Source organism: Pelophylax lessonae (assembly GCF_965119305.1).
Source record: "Pelophylax lessonae genome assembly, chromosome: 3".
Taxonomy (NCBI): Eukaryota; Metazoa; Chordata; class Amphibia; order Anura; family Ranidae; genus Pelophylax; species Pelophylax lessonae.
The window spans coordinates 315,441,217-315,460,344 of NC_138770.1; the positions used below are offsets into that span (position 1 = coordinate 315,441,217).

General features: G+C 45.4%; 1 protein-coding gene across 3 annotated transcripts in view; it reads left to right on the forward strand.

The window, feature by feature from the left end:
- The first annotated feature begins 15,059 nt into the window (after window positions 1-15,059).
- DVL3 (dishevelled segment polarity protein 3) overlaps window positions 15,060-19,128 on the forward strand; it is a 327,108-nt gene continuing 323,039 nt past the window's right edge. For all 3 annotated transcript variants that reach the window (XM_082249429.1, XM_082249427.1, XM_082249428.1), the window contains exon 1: window positions 15,060-15,746. In XM_082249429.1, coding sequence (XP_082105555.1) covers window positions 15,586-15,746 — 161 coding nt within the window. In that variant the 5' untranslated portion in view covers window positions 15,060-15,585. The remainder of the gene's footprint in view (window positions 15,747-19,128) is intronic.

Consider the following 19,128-nt stretch of genomic DNA (forward strand, 5'->3'; position numbering starts at 1 on the left):
AGAGACAGTAAAAAGAGAGAAGGAAAAAAAGAAGTAATAGAGAGAAAAAAAAAACACCCCAGCACAGTGTAAGGAATAGTTAATACTCTGTACCAACCCAGGTCGTGTGCGAGAAAACACCCTAACCCCTGAAGGCCGGGACAACACAGTTCGGCCCGGGGGTCCCCCTCCAGATATCGCAACTATGGGCTCCAGGTCTTTTCAAACAGTCATACTTTATCATTAAGTATAGCAGATAAATGCTCATTAATTATCAACCAGGACAGTTTAGCTCTGAGCAGTTCAAAGGGTATGGTGGCCGATTTCCAAGACTGCGCAATGACGATCCTGGCCGCTACGAATATAAATCTGATAAGCAATTTAGCCCCCTTGGGGGCATCAGTTACCATTTCTCCCAGCAGCGCATGTCGCGGGTACTTCCGCAGATTCACCTGGGTCAGGGAATAAATAAATTGATATACTCGTATCCAATATCGCCTTTACCTTGGGGCACGTCCACCACACATGGAAGGCTGTGCCCTGCTGACTGCAGCCTCTGAAACATAATGGAGATGCCCCCGGGACATACGTCGCCAACCTAGTGGGGACCATATACCACCGCAAAAGAACCTTGTAATTAGCCTCAATTATAGAGGTGTTGATCAGAGATCTGGAAGCAGCGGTAGCCATCTTGTGCCAATCCTCATAGTCTAATGATTCTTGTAGGTCCCCTTCCCAGGCCCCCATATAACTTAACTTATAAGAGTCTGAAGACGTTAAAATGGCATATATTTCTGAGATGTGAACCCTTAGTTTATCAAATTTTTCACACAGAAATTCCATGCGAGTTCTACAAACTAGGTCAGATTCGCGTTTCAAAGTATTGGCATAATGTGCAATTTGGGAGTATCGATAGCATTCAGACCCAAGCATTTGAAATTTTTCCATCAAAGTCTGTTTGTTGTACAAACCCTTAAGGTCACAGACAAAACCCTTAAGGTCACAGACATCAGCAATGCGTAGTAAATCTTTATTCATCCACAATGAGAACGCCCGGGGAGCAGTCAGGGTTTCTGAACAGAGGGGCCACTGGTTTATGAGGAGACCCAGGGAGAAAGAAAGCGAGGGGCACATAATAGCTGGGCGGGATCTCGGTGACAGCCACAGTAAATGTGAAATTGACCAACCCCCGCAGGAACTGGATTCTATTCGTAGCCACAAAGGAAGTGTAGCCCTCGAGTGGGACCCAATAAGCTGCACAATCTGGGTGGCATAAATAATATTTGAAGAGGTCCGGAACCCCCAGGCCACCTCGCCCCCGGGGGGCATGAAGTGTGCCTTTATTTACCCTCGGTTTCTTGGTTCCCCAGATAAAGGAAAGCATTTTTTTCTGGAAGGAAACAAAATCAGCTCTATGAAGCTGTATGGGAAGGGTACGAAACAAATATAAAATCTTGGGGAGAATCATCATCTTAAGGGAGTGTATTCTGCCAAACCATGATGGGGGTCTGAGCTGCCATTTAAGCAGATCCTCTGAAATTTTTGTAAGCAATGGCGGATAGTTACAGGAATATAAAGTGCGCAAAGAGGAGGTCAGGTGGATTCCCAAATAGGGAAGGGTATGAGTCTGCCATTGAAAAGAAAAGTTGCGCCGTAAGGTTTCCACTGTGCAATGGTCCTACGATATGTTCAAGGCCTGAGATTTTGCATGATTGACCGTGAGTCCCGAGATGTGAGAAAAATGGCCGAGCATGCAATATAAATTAGGAATGGAAATTATCGGGAATGACAACAGCAATAAAATATTGTCCGCAAAAAGCAGACATTTGTTGTCCACTACCCCGCAAGGGAGACCCTGAATATCCTGATGATTCCAAATCTTGATCGCTAAGGGTTCAAGCGCCAGAACAAAAAGTAACAGTGGAAGGGGGCAACCCTGTTGGGTACCCCTGTGTATCTGCAGAGGGGTGGATTGGTGACCTCTGACCATGACTGAAGTGGTAGGGCTATCATAAAGCATTTTAAGGGTGGACATGAAGCGGGGGCCAAAACCACATCGTTCCATCACATATAGAAGGTAGTCCCATGAGATAGAGTCGAATGCTTTGTGGACATCCAGGGAGAGCAACATCCCCTTCCTGGACCCACCGGCGTCCCATTCGGAATCAAACTTTCACTTTTTAATACTTGGGTGCAAATCCTTTGCAGTCAATTACAGCCTGAAGTCTGAAGCAACTGTCTTCAGTTCCTGCTTGTTCTTGGGGCATTTTCCCTTCAGTTTTGCCTTCAGCAAGTGAAATGCATGCTCAATTGGATTCAGGTCAGGTGATTGACTTGGCCATTGCATAGCATTCCACTTCTTTCCCGTTAAAAAACTCTTTGGTTGCTTTCGCAGTATGCTTTAGGTCATTGTCCATCTGCACTGTGAAGCGCCATCCAATGAGTTCTGAAGCATTTGGCAGAATATGAGCAGATAATATTGCCTGAAACACTTCAGAATTCATCCTGCTGCTTTTATCAGCAGTCACATCATCAATAAATACAAGAAAACCAGTTCCATTGGCAGCCATACATGCCCACGCCATGACACTATCACCACCATGCTTCACTGATGAGGTGGTATGCATTGGATCATGAGCAGTTCCTTTCCTTCTCCATACTCTTCTCTTCCCATCACTCTGGTACAAGTTGATCTTGGTCTCATCTGTCCATAGGATGTTGTTCCAGAACTGTAAAGGCTTTTTTAGATGTTGTTTGGCAAACTCTAATCTGGCCTTCCTGTTTTTGAGGCTCACCAATGGTTTACATCTTGTGGTGAACCCTCTGTATTCACTCTGGTGAAGTCTTCTCTTGATTGTTGACTTTGACACACATACACCTACCTCCTGGAGAGTGTTCTTGATCTGGCCAAATATTGTGAAGGGTGTTTTCTTCACCAGGGAAAGAATTCTTCGGTCATCCACCACAGTTGTTTTCCGTGGTGTTTCGGGTCTTTTGGTGTTGCTGAGCTCACCGGTGCGTTCTTTCTTTTTATGTGTGTTCCAAACAGTTGATTTGGCCACACCTAATGATTTTGCTATCTCTCTGATGGGTTTGTTTTGTTTTTTCAGCCTAATGATGGCTTCACTGATGATGCTTCACTGATAGTGACAGCTCTTTGGATCTTATATTGAGAGTTGACAGCAACAGATTCCAAATGCAAATAGCACACTTGAAATTAACTCTGGACCTTTTATCTGCTCCTTGTAAATGGGATAATGGGGGTGTGACGAGACCAATCTCGCCACTGGGCGTTGGAGAAGCCTGGTTGCTCGCCTCCTGCAATGGGACTATGGACCCTCTCATCAGCCCAGGCTAAACGTAAACCCCATGGCAGTTTGACTGTGTTTGTGGCATCTGAGCGCTGTTTGGATATGTTGAGCGCTCAGATCCAGGCTATCTGGGGATGGGTTGAATGTAGGGGTTCTGTTCAGTAGACTGGGAGTTATGCATTTTTTTGTCTTTTTGTGTTTCTTTAAACATGTGGCTAATGGAGCCTTGCCTCTCCTGGAAGCTAAAACGTATTCCTGTAAACTGTAAGGAACAGGAAGCCAACTCCTAATATGGGCATTACAGGAAGTTCTGAGGAGACGGGCGGTCTATTGACACTCAGAGTGATGTGTATTGAGGGCTCGTTAGGGAACCATTGTTCTGTGTCTGACTGTTGTGTGCATTGATTGCCCCCTGGGGCTTCTGTCTCCTTGCATTGGTCAAAACTATCTGACCAATCCCTGTTGACTCATTTTCAAGCCCTCATTTGCATATGCTGGAGAGGACCTTAGTGAGAACTGCAAGTACTTTACAATTGACCAATGGGAAAGCGGTTGTTGGGGGAAGGATGTTCCAATTTCTGTATAAAAGCGTGCTCTGTTCTTCCAATAAATGTTGTTCCTGTTTTACCCTCATCTCGGAGCTTTGTCTCGTTATTGGGGGAATCTGCTGCAGGGATTGCTATGGTTTTCCATACTCCCTTAGAGAATCACTAAGCTCTTGTAAGAGCTTGTTCTGCTGCACTCTCTGGGGAAAGAGAGGTTCACCCACAGGAACCTGGAGCCTTGTCGTTGGTCCAGGGTGGGTAGGAGATGCCAAGACCCTAACCAAGCTGCGGCGGTTCGTGGAGTCTGAAGTGCTTACGGTGTCTGGTGGAGTGCTTGGAGCCCTCGGGAAGCACTAGGAGCATCGGTCAACGGAGGTACCTGCTCAGGGGTGCCCTGTTCCGTAACAGGGGGAATAACACACACCTGGCCATGGAACAGTTGAGCAGCCAATTGTCCCATTACTTTTGGTCCCTTAAAAAGTGGGAGGCACATATACAAACTGTTGTAATTCCTACACCTTTCACCTAATTTGGATGTAAATACCCTCAAATTAATGCTGAAAGTCTGCAGTTAACCACTTAACGACCAGCCACGTAGATCTACGTCGGCTGACTTTGAGTGGTTATACCGGGATGATGCCTCTAGCTAGAGGCATCATCCTGGTACCGTTGTTTGAAGCCGACGGTCGGCTTTCCGTCGGTAACGATCGATGCGGCTCGGGAGCCGCTCGATCGTTACCCGGGGGGGCGGGAGGGGACGTCCGCGGCTTTGCCGGTGGGACGGGAGACTGGATGGAGTCCCGATGAATGCCGGGAACGGCATCGATCGGGTCTCCGATGACGTAACCCGGAGGCGGCGTCCATGACGTCACTTCCGGGTTACTGTGCTGCAAAAGGCGGAAGATTTAAAAAACGGCTGTATGCAAAAATGCCGTTTTCAGCGTTTTGCATACAGGGAAGTGTAGTGGAGGGGTCTAGGGTCTTTTAGACCCTCGATTCCTCCATAAAGTGTACCTGTCACGACATATTGCTGTCACAAGGGATGTTTACATTGCTTGTGACAGCAATAAAAGTGATCAGATTTTTTTTTTTTTAAAAAAACCTGTAATAAAGTTAAAAAAAAAAGAAAAAATAAATAGGAAAAAAAAAAAAAAATTTAGCCGCCCCCGTCACCGTTAGCTCGCGCACAAAAAAAAACGTATACGCAAGTCGAGCCGCAAATGAAATCGCTGTTCAAACCACACATGTGAGGTATCGCCGCGATCGCCAGAGCGTGGGCAATAATTTAAAAAAAAGAGCTACACTCTAACTCTAAACTGGTAACCGTTAAATAAATTTAAAGCGTCGCAGATTGAGATCTCTATTGACCGTAGTTTGTCGCCATCCCACGGGGGGGGGCGCAATTTTAAACCATAACATGTTTGGTATCTATTTACTCGGCGTGACATCATCTTTCACAATATACAAAAAAAATGGGCTAACTTTACTGTTTAGTATTTTTTAAATGCAGTGAAATGTGATTTTTCAAATTTTTTCCAAAAAAATGGCGTTTTAAAGACCGCTGCGCAAATACCGCGTGACAAACAATTTTGCAATGACCGCCATTTTATTCTCCAGAGTCTTTGCTAAAAAAATATATATAATGTTTGGGGGTTCTAAGTAGTTTTCTAGGAAAAAATACTGGTTTTAACTTGTGAACAAAAAGTGTCCGAAATAGGGCTGGGGGTAAAGTGGTTAAAGCACATCTTGTTTGTTTAATTTCAAATCCATTGTGGTGGTGTATAGAGCCAAAAAGATTAGAATTGTGTCGATGTCCCAATATTTATGGACCTGACTGTATGTAGGCTGCACAAATTAGAAAAAGGTGAAAATTAGCTTAGAAAGGAACTGAAATATGAGAATGCTCAGCAGAGGATACCAGCTCATCTACACAGTCCCAGCCTGCAATGGGGACACAGAGAAGATGGGAGGGACAGCTGAAGGCAGGATCAACTGGGTATATTTCCCTCTACACCAAACAAATGCTTTAGTGCAGGCATGTCCAACCTGCGGCCCGCAACCTCAGGTAATGCGGCCCACTGCCCACTGACAATTTTTTTTTGCTGGGGAGGAAGGAAGTCAGGTTGGGGGCACGGCCACAGCAGCTGCCAACTAACAGTAGGCAGAGGCTGCCTCAGAGGGGAGGGGAGCATGTGCAGTGTTTCTGACTCCTACCACCATGACCACTTCAAATCACTGAAATGTTCATGGTGGTTAGAGTGTTCCTTTATTATCGCTCAGAAGAAGTAAACCTATGTATACTGTTTCCATTTAATTTGATCATCCTCTAGTTGTTTTAAATTAGTGCGGGGGGCGTGGCGGTGCGGGAAGGGCGCAGCGGCATTTTATTACTTAATTTAACTATAGTATATATTTTATATGCGGCCCGAGAAAATTTCTCTACACTCAATGTGGCCCAGAGAAGCCAAAAGGTTGGACACCCATGCTTTAGTGGCTTTGTGAGTGTGCTATATTAAAAAGTATCAGCGCTGCTGTGTGATAATATATTATATCTATAAATATGTGCAAATACTGTTTTGTGCACAAAGTGTGCACACTTTGTTATATACCATGTAATGAGATTTTTCCAGTCTGGGTGACACAAAGTCTAGAGCAGTTATTATCAACCACTGGGCTGAAAGGGCCCTGGTTTCCTGTTTGTGCTGACAGCTAGAATTTAGCTATAGTGTCATACTTTTTTGTATGATTGACAAAAAAGTTTCTTAATAAAAATGACCTGATGCAAAAAAAATAAATAAATACATTTAGCAGTTGAAGCAGTTGGGGCTGTGACTTGTGAAGAGTGCTCTGTCCTGCATTCCCAGGGACTCCTTCAAATGGGGTGGAGATGCGGGTGTCCAGACAGTCTCAGCAAAATGTTAACACCAGGCTCCAGCTTCCCTACTCGTACAGAGCAGTAGCCAGAGCTGACAGAGGGGACCTTTGTAGTTTTATCCTTTTTCCAGAGGCCAGTGGGAGTGCAGGACAGCACAAATCTTAGTATCATGGGGATCTCAGAGTATATGCTGCTGATGCCTATCTGTACAAGCCTGGGCCTGCAAGACTGAAGTAGAGCTCCATTTGCAGACAGAAGGAATGGGCAGAGGAGCTTGGTGATTAGCACAAAACTACAAAGAAACCTCCTGTGGGCACCAGGTTCAGCTGAACTGCAGGTTGGCACGTAAGCGTGCAATCTGCTGCTTGGGTAGCGTATGCCACTCTGGGCAGTGGCCAGCTTGGGGTATGCAATCACTTTCTCATTCTCCTTTTAGGCTCTATTGCTGGAGCTGAACACTACCCTCATTCTGAACAATCTTGTGTTTTCTGCCAGACTTGCTTTTTGCAAAATGGTATCCATTCTGATTGGTCATGTGATGAGTCACATAACATTACATTTAAAATGCGCATTAACCACTTGCCGACTGTATGACATCATATGAAGTCCTTTGCCTGTAATGGTTACGCTGGGATGATGCCTACAGCTAGAGGCATCATTCTGCCTGGTATCAGAATTTTCAGCCGGTGATTCCTTTTTCGGCAAAAGTGATTCCAATAGCTGAACAGCCACTCAATCATGTCTGTGGGCGGCGGAAAGGGTGTACCCGGCAGCAACAGCTGCACAGGACATCTGCACATTTCTCCCTCTCTGTGAGCTCGGAAACCTGGAATAAAGAGCAATTTGTCACTTCCAGTTTCGGCTTTTTATTTACCTGCCCGTTAGCGGCCAGGAAAGCAGCTGATCAGACCGATTTCTGCCCCCTTCAATGCAGTGACCAGCGTACATGCCCCCAATGCAGTGTCCAGCATACATGCCCCCAATGCAGTGACCAGCGTACACGACCCAATGCAGTGACCAGCAAACATGCCCCCAATGCAGAGATCAGCATGCGTGCCCCCTTCAATGCAGTGACCAGCATACATGCCCCCAATGTAGTGACCAGCATACATGCCCCCAATGCAGAGATCAGCGTGCGTGCCCCCAATGTAGTGACCAGCATACATGCCCCCAATGCAGAGATCAGCGTGTGTGCCCCCTTACTTACCTGGAGCAGCAGCGGCGGCGGGCAGCTTCTCCTCAGTCCCGGTGACCGGCGGCGCGTCTTCTCCAGTCCTTCCGTTCCCACCTCCTCCTCGGCCAATGGCATGGGGTTTGCCTTGCGGCCAATCAGGAAGCGCGTATCAGACACACTTCCTGATTAGCCAGGAGGAGGATCGGTGTGACAATAGCGAATTTTCATTCACTATTGTCACACAATGGGTGAGCTCGGGACGCACTGCTCTGCGCCCCGGGTCCACCCTTTGCATCGCCCTATTAGAGCCTCTGGCTCTAATCATGTGATGCAAAAAAAATCCCCATTGAACTCCATGCGTCCGGCGCCCCTGCATGCAGATTAGGGGGCCGGACGCATGGATGGGGGGGGGGGGCGGTGCCCCTGCGCCCTCAGTACACTGGCCGCCACTGGCATGTACGCTGATCTCTGCATTGGGGGAATGGTATGCTGGTCACTGCATTGAAGGGGGCATGTATGCTGGTCTCTGCATTGGGGGCATGTATGCTGGTCACTGCATTGGGGGCATGTATGCTGGTCATTGCATTGAAGGTGGCACGCACGCTGATCTCTGCATTGGGGGCATGTATGCTGGTCATTGCATTGAAGGTGGCACGCACGCTGATCTCTGCATTGGGGGCATGTATGCTGGTCACTGCATTGGGGGCATGTACGCTGGTCACTGCATTGGAGGCATGTACGCTGGTCACTGCATTGGGGGCATGTACGCTGGTCACTGCATTGGGGGCATGCACGCTGGTCACTGCATTGGGGGCATGTATGCTGGTCACTGCATTGGGGGCATGTATGCTGATTTCTGCATTGGGGGAATGGTATGCTGGTCACTGCATTGAAGGGGGCATGTATGCTGGTCTCTGCATTGAAGGGGGCATGTATGCTGGTCACTGCAATGAAGGGGGCACGCACGCTGATCTCTGCATTGGGGGCATGTATGCTGGTCACTGCATTGAAGGGGGCACGCATGCTGATCTCTGCATTGGGGGCATGTATGCTGGTCACTGCATTGGGGGCATGTACACTGGTCACTGCATTGGGGGCATGTATGCTGGTCACTGCATTGGGGGCATGTATGCTGATCTCTGCATTGGGGGAATGGTATGCTGGTCACTGCATTGAAGGGGGCATGTATGCTGGTCTCTGCATTGGGGGCATGTACGCTGATCTCTGCATTGAAGGGGGCATGTACGCTGGTCACTGCATTGAAGGGGGCATTTATGAGGGAGCTCTCATAAAAGGAGCGGAGCCCCATCCCTGCTCTACTAATAATTCTAAGAAAAATGATCTTTTTCTTATGGCGGTCACCCTGACATGGATGAGTTCTGTCACCCTGGCATAAAAGGAGCGGAGCCCCATCCCTGCTCTACTAATAATTCTAAGAAAAATGATCTTTTTCTTATGGCGGTCACCCTGACATGGATGAGTTCTGTCACCCTGGCATAGCAGTCAGTCAGTTCACCCTACACTACACTACACTACGGTCACCCTGACACTTAACACTTTCCCTACAGAAACTAGATTATTGAATCTAACTATAGTGTTATATATTACCCTAACTACACTGCATATCCCTTTCCTCACACTAAGTGTCCACCAGTGCCACGTATCAGTGCCACGAATCAGTGTCCAGCAGTGCCACGTATCAGTGCCACAAATCAGTGTCCACCAGTGCCACTGCCCACCAGTGCCACGTATCAGTGCCACGAATCAGTGTCCACCAGTGCCACTTTATCAGTGCCAGGAATCAGTGTCCACCAGTGCCACGTATCAGTGCCACGAATCAGTGTCCACCAGTGCCACGAATCAGTGTCCACCAGTGCCACGAATCAGTGTCCACCAGTGCCACGTATCAGTACCACGAATCAGTGTCCACCAGTGCCACGTATCAGTGCCATGAATCAGTGTCCACCAGTGCACGTATCAGTGCCACGAATCAGTGTCCACCAGTGCCACGTATCAGTGTCCACCAGTGCCACGTATCAGTGTCCACCAGTGCCACGTATCAGTACCACGAATCAGTGTCCACCAGTGCCACGTATCAGTGCCACGAATCAGTGTCCACCAGTGCCACGTATCAGTGCCACGAATCAGTGTCCACCAGTGCCACGTATCAGTGTCCACCAGTGCCACGAATCAGTGTCCACCAGTGCCACGTATCAGTGCCATGAATCAGTGTCCACCAGTGCCACATATCAGTGTCCACCAGTGCCACTGCCCACCAGTGCCAATCACACAGACCAGGCAGAGATAATGGTATATAGGAACTGTAGGCATGGCTACAATGTGGGGAATGCCTGGTTAATTTTCCTTCTTCTTCCTGTAAAGTCGGATAACAAGTCGCTTCAAATAAGATAAGGATCCGACTTGGAGGCGACTCCAATTGAAGTCTATTGGGACAAGTCGGATACAAGTCACCTCAAAGTAGTACAGGACCCTTTTCTGAAGTCGGAGCGACTTCAGTAGTGCCAATTAGGATGGCTCTCATTGATTTACATTGCTTTATCTATCATCCCATCATCTCTGAAGAGCTTCCCTGTTCCTGCTAAAGAAAAGCATCCCCACAACATGATGCTGCAACCACCATGTTTCATGGTGGGGATGGTGTGTTTAGGGTGATGTGCAGTGTTAGTTTTCCACCAAACATAGCATTTTGCTTTTAGGTCAAAAAATTACATTTTGGTCTCATCTGACCAGAGCACCTTCTTCCACATGTGTGTCCCCCACATGGCTTCTCTCAAACTGCAAAAAGGACTTATTCTGGCTTTCTTTCAAAAATGGCTTATTTCTTGCCACTCTTCCATAAAAGTCAGATTTGTGGAGTGCACGACTAATAGTTGTCCTGTGGACAGATTCTCCCACTTGAGCTGTGGAACTCTGCAGCTCCTCCAGAGTTACCATAATCCTTGATTAATGCTCTTCTTGCCCAGCCTGTCAGTTTAGGTGGACGGCCTTGTCTTGGTAGGTTTGCAGTTGTGCCATACTCTTTCCATTTTCGGATGATGGATTGAACAGTACTTTGTGCGATGTTCAAAGCTTGGGATATTTTTTTATAATCTAACCCTGCTTTAAACTTCTCCACAACTTTATCCCTGACCTGTCTGGTGTGTTCCTTGACCTTCATAATAATACTGTTTGTTCAGTAAGGTTCTCTAACAAACCTCTGAGGGCTTCACAGAACAGTTGTATTTATAGTGAGATTAAATGACACACAGGTGGACTCTATTTACTAATTAGGTGACTTCTAAAGGCAATTGGTCCCACTAAATTTTAGTTAGGGGTATCAGAGCAAAGGGGGGCTGAATACAAATGGACGCCACACTTTTTATATTTATTTGTAAAAAAAATTTAAAACTATTTATCATTTTCCTTCCACTTTACAATTATGTACCACTTTGTGTAGGTCGATCACATAAAATCCCAATAAAATACATTCACGTTTTTGGTTGTTACATGACAAAATGTGGACATTTTCAAGTGGTATGAATACTTTTTCAAGGCACTGTATACCAATAATATTACTGAACATTTTACAAAGTTACACAGTTGTTTAACCACTTGAAGACCAGGCCTTTTCTGATACTTTTTGCTTACATTTTAAAAAAACTGATTTTTTTTTTACTATACAATTGCTTAGAACCCCCAAACGTTATATATGTTTTTTTAACAGAGGCCCTAGAGAATAAAAGGGTGGTTGTTGAAATGTATTATGTCATAGGATATTAGAGCAGAGGTTTTTAAAATTATTATTTGTGAAAAACAAATACACTTTAATGAATTCTAATGCAAAAAAACACCCAATATAACCCAATTTTTTGGTAAACTATAAAAGATGATTTTACGCTGAGTAAATAGATACCTAACATTATGCACACTCAAGGAATGGCGACTAACTACGATACTTAAATAGCTCCATGGGAGATGCTTTAAAATGTTTACAGGTTACCAGTTTAGATTTATAAAGGAGGTCTAGAGCTATAATTATTGCTCTTGCTATAACGCTCATGGCGATATCTCACATATATTTTGTGCGAACATGAACACTGTTTACATGCGCGCGACCCGTGTATGCGTTTGCCTCTGCACCCTAGCACGGGGGGAGAGGGGCACTTAAAAAAAATTTCATCATTTGTTTTATTTAAAAAATAACATTTTTACACTATCCCTTAATTTTTTTTTTGATCACTTTTATTGCTGTCACAACAAATGTAAGCATTCCTTCTGATAGCAATAAATCATGACATATCCTCTTTATAGAGACATCTGGGGTCTAAAAACCCCCAGATCTCTCCTCTACCCTTGAAAGCATGAGATAAAAAATAAAACATTGATATGCTTTTAGGAAAAAAAATGCCTTTTTTACATTCTCCCTAACCAGAAGTGATGAAATGCCCGTCGCTTCTGGTCTCTTAGGCCAAGGTAATCCAAACTGTAGCCCGTGGGCCAGATATTGACCCTTTACTTGCCTTTATCCCGTCCTTGGGGCACTATTCCTTCCACTGACACCAATGATGGGGCATTATTTCTGCCACTGACACCAAAGATAGGGCATTATTTCTGCCACTGACACCAAAGATAGGGCACTATTTCTTCCACTGACACCAATAATGGGGCACTATTGCTCCCACTGACATCCATAATAGGGCACTATTCCTCCCACTGAATCCAGTGATGGAGCAGTATTCTTCTCAATGATAACAATGACGGGGCAGTATTCCTCACACTGATACCAATAAGAAGGGCAATATTTCTCCCACTGACACCAATGATGGGGCACCATTCCTTCCACTGATACCAATGATGGGGCACTATTCCACCCACTGACACCAAAGATGGGGCACTATTCCCTCTACTGACACCAACAATGCAATTTTTTTACTGCCACTGACCATCAACCCTATTGCATTGTTTACTCCTACTGATGCCAGGACATTTTCTACTTCCATTGGCTACAATCCGGCCCCCCTAAAATCTGAAAGGCAGTAATCTGGCCCTTTGTTTAAAAAAGTTGGAGATCCCTGTCCTAGACCATAGAGATGATCAAGGATATTCCGTACCTTGATCACCTCTATGGCAATGGGCCACAACCACCGGATTGGAAAATGGGCTCCCTGGGGAGATGGGCAAGCTCTTGAAGCAGTAAAGCTGCAAAGGAGAGTGGCGGGGACTCCCGCTGCTTGTAAAAGCAATCCAGTGGCTAATCAGCTGCTAGGAATGCTTTTAGTAGAAAGAGAATCGCTGGGTGAAATTTTTTTAATACCGAGGTTATGGCTGAAAGCTGCAGCTATGGCCCCTGTATAACCACTTGAACACAATCACATATTTATACTTTGTCTTGTAGGTATACTTGCTTGTGCAGCAATTAGTCCACTGCGGCCCTTTGACTGCATAGGCTATTTTCTCGAAAAGGTGAACTTACAGGGATTGTTTTCCTTTACCACAACACTGCCTATGTAGATAACAGGCATCTGTAGTTAAAAACAAACTGTGCAGCTCTGACTAAAGTTGAATAAAACCCTTATTATAGGTTTAGGTCATTTACGTACATACCTTATGAAGCTTGACTGGAATACTCCCAGGATGTTGCTAAGCGAGGCCTGGTCACTGCTCACCTCCACCATCACAGGACAGAGCTCTTAAATGCTGAGCTCAGAGCTACTCTATCAGGGGAATGACAGAGTATGTGAGGGGGTGTGAATCAGAGAAAGAGCTCACTGCTGTGATTTTGGAGATGAGCAGTGATGACTAGACTTCATTAAGGCTCCATTCACACCTGGGCGTTTTTGAGTGTTTTTCAGCTCCAAAAACGCTCAAAAAACGTTCCAAAACGCCCAACAAGTAAAACCCCATTCATTTAAATGGCCCCTGTTCACATCTGAGCGTTTTGCAAAACGCCTGTAGCTGAAAAAAGTACATGAGCTTCTTTTTGGGCTGATTACCAGCGTTTTTGATAGATGTCAATGCCTGCCTCCAAAAACGCCTGAAAAAAACGCCTGAAAATCGCAGCAAAAATCGCTGTAAAATGATACGCTCAAGTGTGAATGCAGCCTTAGTAACGTCCTGGGAGTATTCCAGTCAGGCTTTATAAGGTATGTAAATGACCTACCCCTATAGCAACGGTAATATTCATTTTTAGTCAGAGCTGTATAGTTTGTTTTTATCTAAAACCATCCCTTAACTGCTGGGCAGTTTTTTTGTGAAGGTGAACTATCCTTTTAACCTTTAGGGCTCTTTCACACGGTCCGCCTCCGTAGGCGGATCCGTGCTGCTCAGTAGGGATCGATCGGCGATCCCCGCTGAGCCGGCGGATGACAGCTCCGTCTCCGCTTGCAGTGTGGAGAGGGAGGTGTCACAGCCCCTGCTGCTCACTATGGGGAATCGGATGAGAGCGGACTGCCTGTCCACTCTCATCCGATCCGATCCCCTGAACGGATGGAAAAATAGGGTTTCCATCCGTCCGGATTTCAGGGACAGGATCGGATGCGGATGGCAGCGGGTGTCAGCGGACATGTCACCGCTGACATCCGCTGCTCCATAGGGCTGAATGGGGCATCCAATCAGATCTGCCTAAAAAACTGACAGGTGGATCTGATCGGACCGCCCGTGTGAAAGACCCCTTAGGCTGGATTAAGCAGAGGTCCTGTGCATCTCTGTTCTCCATTTCAGGGCCAAATCAGGCCAGAATTTAGAACTGAAATGGAGCCAAAGATGCACAGGAACCTTTTCCAGTGCAAGTCGCGACCACCCCGGAGGTGTGTATACAGGCTCCATTGAGAGCTGGTCACCCTGTCCTGTCATGCGAATTGGATGCAGGGAAACCCACATCCAATTCGCACTGGTGTTAACCCAGCCTTAAGCCCCACTTTAACTGAACAAGCTGCACCTAATACTTTTTCCCATACTAAAAGCCGCCTAAACAATGACTTTTTGCCTCTAACTCAGTAGCAGTCTGATTCAGCCCAATTAAATAAAGAACTTTTCATCCTGAACATAACACCATACTAGCATTTGAGAAGTAACAGGGGAGGATATCCGGGTGTGCAGAGAACCACGTGATAAGAAGAGGCGTGAGCACTCTTTGCGGCTCGATTCATCTGGTCATGCGCAGAAAGCAGCTGGGATTTGCGAGTCGTGCGCATGCGCTGCTCTGAAGAGACGGGAACCGACTGACAGAAACGAACCGAGTAACCGGCCGGGAAACGAGTTGAACGATTGCAGGCAGCCCTCTGTGTAGCTGTGCGGAGTCCCGGAGTTTTCCGAGGGTTAAGGACGCCTGTTAGTGGCTGGTCAGACAGTGTGGAAGGTTCGGTGCGGGGCAGGGGCTGACAGGCCACACACAGTAAAGTGTTTATTAGTGCCCCCCTCCTCTCAGCCCTCCACACAGACTGTATTCCCCCCAGCCCCCACACCCTCTCCTCACATACAGACACTCCGTATCTGGCCGGCTCAGTGCCCCCCACACCATTCCCATCCTCCTCCTCTTCTTTTCTCTTTTATAGAGTGAGTGTGTCACCCGGCCACAGCCTGTCTCCCTTTTCTTTCCATGGCCTGCCGTGAATGACAGCCATTGGGGCTGGGCCCCTTCCCACACCTGGATAAAGCAAACTGCGGCCTCTGTGTGCTCCCCTCAACCCTAGCTGGATCGCCATGGGGGAGACCAAGGTTATCTACCACCTGGATGAGCAGGAGACTCCCTATCTGGTCAAGCTGCCTGTGCCATCCGAGAGGGTCACCCTGGCCGACTTCAAAGGGGTGCTCAACAAACCCAACTACAAGTTCTTCTTCAAGTCTATGGACGATGACTTTGGGTGAGTGATGTGTACACGCACACACACTGATGTGTCCTATCTTCATTGCTAAACATTGCCAGCTTATTGGCAGTATTTGTAAATATTGGATCCTTTTGTTTCTATGAAGCCTTTGTCATCTCTCCATGTATGCCTTGTACTGGTAATTTACTGTACCCCCACATACTGGTGATGCTCAAGGCCCAAGGTATTTGCTACTTCACCATACAAATCTCAGGGACATATGAACTCCTCAGGGGTTGATTTACTAAAACTGGCGAGTGCAGAATCTGGTGCAGCTCTGCATGGTAGCCAGTCTGATTCTAACTTCAGCTTGTTCACTTAATCTTTGACAATAAAACCTGAAAGCTGATTGCTATCTGTGCAGAGCTGCACCATATTTTGCGTTCTCCTCCAGTTTTCGTAAATGAACCCCACAGTGTTCATCCTGCAGCAATTACACCATCAGCCTATATTTGGAATGTCATTTGACATCAGGAAGTTTGTCAAGGGTTTCTAAAATGCTCCACTTTTTTATTATTATTATATAGGATTTATATAGCACCGACCGTTTACGCAGCGGTTTAAAACTTGAGGGTAGACAGTACAAATACAATACACTTTAATACAGTGGTCCTCAACCCTGGCCTTCAGGGCCCACTAACAGGCCAGATTTGCAAGATAACTGAAATACATCCCAGGTGATATCATTTGCTGCTCAGTGATTGCAGTACTCTAGTCTGCATCTCCCCAAGGTAATACTTAAAATCTGGCCTGTTAGTGGGCCCTGAGGACCGGAGTTGAGGACCACTGCTGTAATACAGTTGGAATCAGAGGGCCCTGCTCGTTAGAGCTTACAATCTAAGGGTCCTTTCACACAGCCGCTCCGTGTGTCCGCAAATCATCCCATCCGTTTGCGGATGATTTGCGGACATAATGTAAGTCTATGGCATTGCGGATGTCAGCGGAATACCATCCGCTGACATCTGATTTTCCTCCTTTCAGTTCTGTTCCGTTTTTTCGAATGGAACAGAACCTTATTTTTTTCTTCTGTGTAAAAAAACGGAAAGGAAGGAAAATCGGGTGTCATCCGCTGACATCCGCAGTGCCATATACTTACATTATGTCCGCATATCATCCGCAAACGGATGGTATGATATGCGGGCACACGGAGCGGATGACAGAAATGTCATCCGCTCCGTGGAAACGTGGAAAAAAAGGTCCCGCAGCGGACCTTTCACACGGAGCGGCTGTGTGAAAGAAGCCTAAGACTTATTTTTTCTAAATTCTCATGTTTAGTGTAGGAGAATTATTATTAATATTATTACTATGCAGGATTTATAAAATGGTAACAGTTTGTACGGCGGTTTAGAAAATAAAAGGAGGTACTGCATTGCTGTTATAATAGGATTCATTAGAGAAGGGCTTCACTTGAGATCTAACAATGTGAAAGTTCTTTATATATATATATATATATATATATATATATATATATATATATATATATATATATTTAAGGTTTAAGCTTGATTTGTGCTGATAGTGGACAGCCATAAGTAAATCCACTTTTTTTAATTTTTGTGTGTTGTAATTTTATATCTAGGCTGTTGATTTAACTCGCTACGGATACATATGCACAGTTGTAATGAAACTACTGATCGTCTATGCAGGATGCTGCATTAAAAAAAGTGACATGGTCTGTAAAGTGCTTGCATCTAGTTAAGTTTCCTCTTCCATTGCCTTAAACTTTGTGCTCTCCCCACTTCTTTTATTCTTTTTTTTCTTTTATGTGACCGTGTACATGAGCTATAAAATGGGAAATGCCGCTGTCTTATGTACAGATTGTTACATGGCAAGCCTTGTAACAAATTACTGTAGCAATGTGCTGACAAATGACTCAAGGGGAAGTAGTACATACATTTTTCCTAAGGGACCTGAGTTCATTGTTTTCTGGGATTAGATAACGCTGCTACTATTCTTCAACTGCGGACACCTTTAGATCCCTAAGCTAAACAAAATGCTATGAGTTTTGTGCAGTCTTTCTGTAACTTAAATGATCTAATTTGTTAGAGATGGAAAGTGGTGTGAACCCCACCATCAGTTGCTTGATGGGGTTGAATACAATGGCAACGTTCTCATCATCAAGCGCTCCTTGAAGCTCTGGCCAGGCCCTTTGTCTGACGGAGAGCGAGCAAAACTATGGAAGGCAGCATTAATGTGAGACACCCAGGAAGAGTTTGGAAAATGAGTAACTCAAGTCTTCCTGCCAAATGTAAACAGTGGTAAATGCTGCTGCAACCTATGCTGTCTGCACAGCTACAGTACTTAGTATTAAAGGCATACTGCCTAATAGGATATTCTTCCTCAAAGTCATTTTTATTGTTTTACATTTAGGTGATTGGGATTATTTGTTATGTAGGCTTGGAAATACAGGTGCAAACGATGTTCAGTAGAATATTAAAGCAAATGCTCACTATATTGCTTGGATTTTTATTATTTTTTTTTTTCACACTACTAAGCAAATCCGAGCAGGTTTGAAATGTATTAATGACTCTGAGCTATAGTAGAAGTTTTATATTACAATGGACTGCTGTTTGGATCAGATTTCCTACATTCCAACATAAGTTTGCTTTAAGTATGATCTTCATATGTCGACTCCCTCCACCCCATAACAGATTTTTTGCCAGGTACAAGATTAGGTTTTTTTTGCAACATGCCTTCACTGATTTGGATTTGTGGTGAAGTTCAAAAGCAGGATTTTGTCTTTTAGTGTGTAATTCCTCAGTGACATGAGTTCTTGGAGCATGTCCAGAACTGCAGGTAGTTCTCATAAATGTTTTAGGAGTGAAGCGATCCTATTACTTGATATGCACTATTTTTAGAGCCAAATATTGTTTGCATTATAACTTTTCTCTGTTATCCTTATCAATCTTATTTTTTGTTAGAAATCTTTCTGTACATAAAGTGTATGCTGGCTGCAAGTATATATACATGTAGTTATGTTCCAGGTGCATGTAAGCCTTTGTCTTGGAGGCAATTTATAAAACAATTCTTTAACCACTTGCCCTGCGGGCAAGTGATGCTGTAGGCAACTTTCTTCCGGGTTCAGGATACGCAAACCCCTCCCGTCCCCTGTCAGCAAGTCCAGTCAATAAATAATGGCCGGCACCTGCTGATTGGCTGTGTGCAGTCACAGCATAGAGCTCTTGTGTTGGTATGTCAGTGAAAACTTCACACCGGACCTCATGCAACTTTAATTCTGTGCTTCCCCACTCCTCCTCCAGACTCTGGGACCTTAATTTCAAAATAAGATGCAACATTTTCCACAGTCTGTTATGATTTGGGGAGCCATGTCCTCTGCTGGTGTTGGTCCACTGTGTTTTATCAAGTCCAAAGTGAGTGC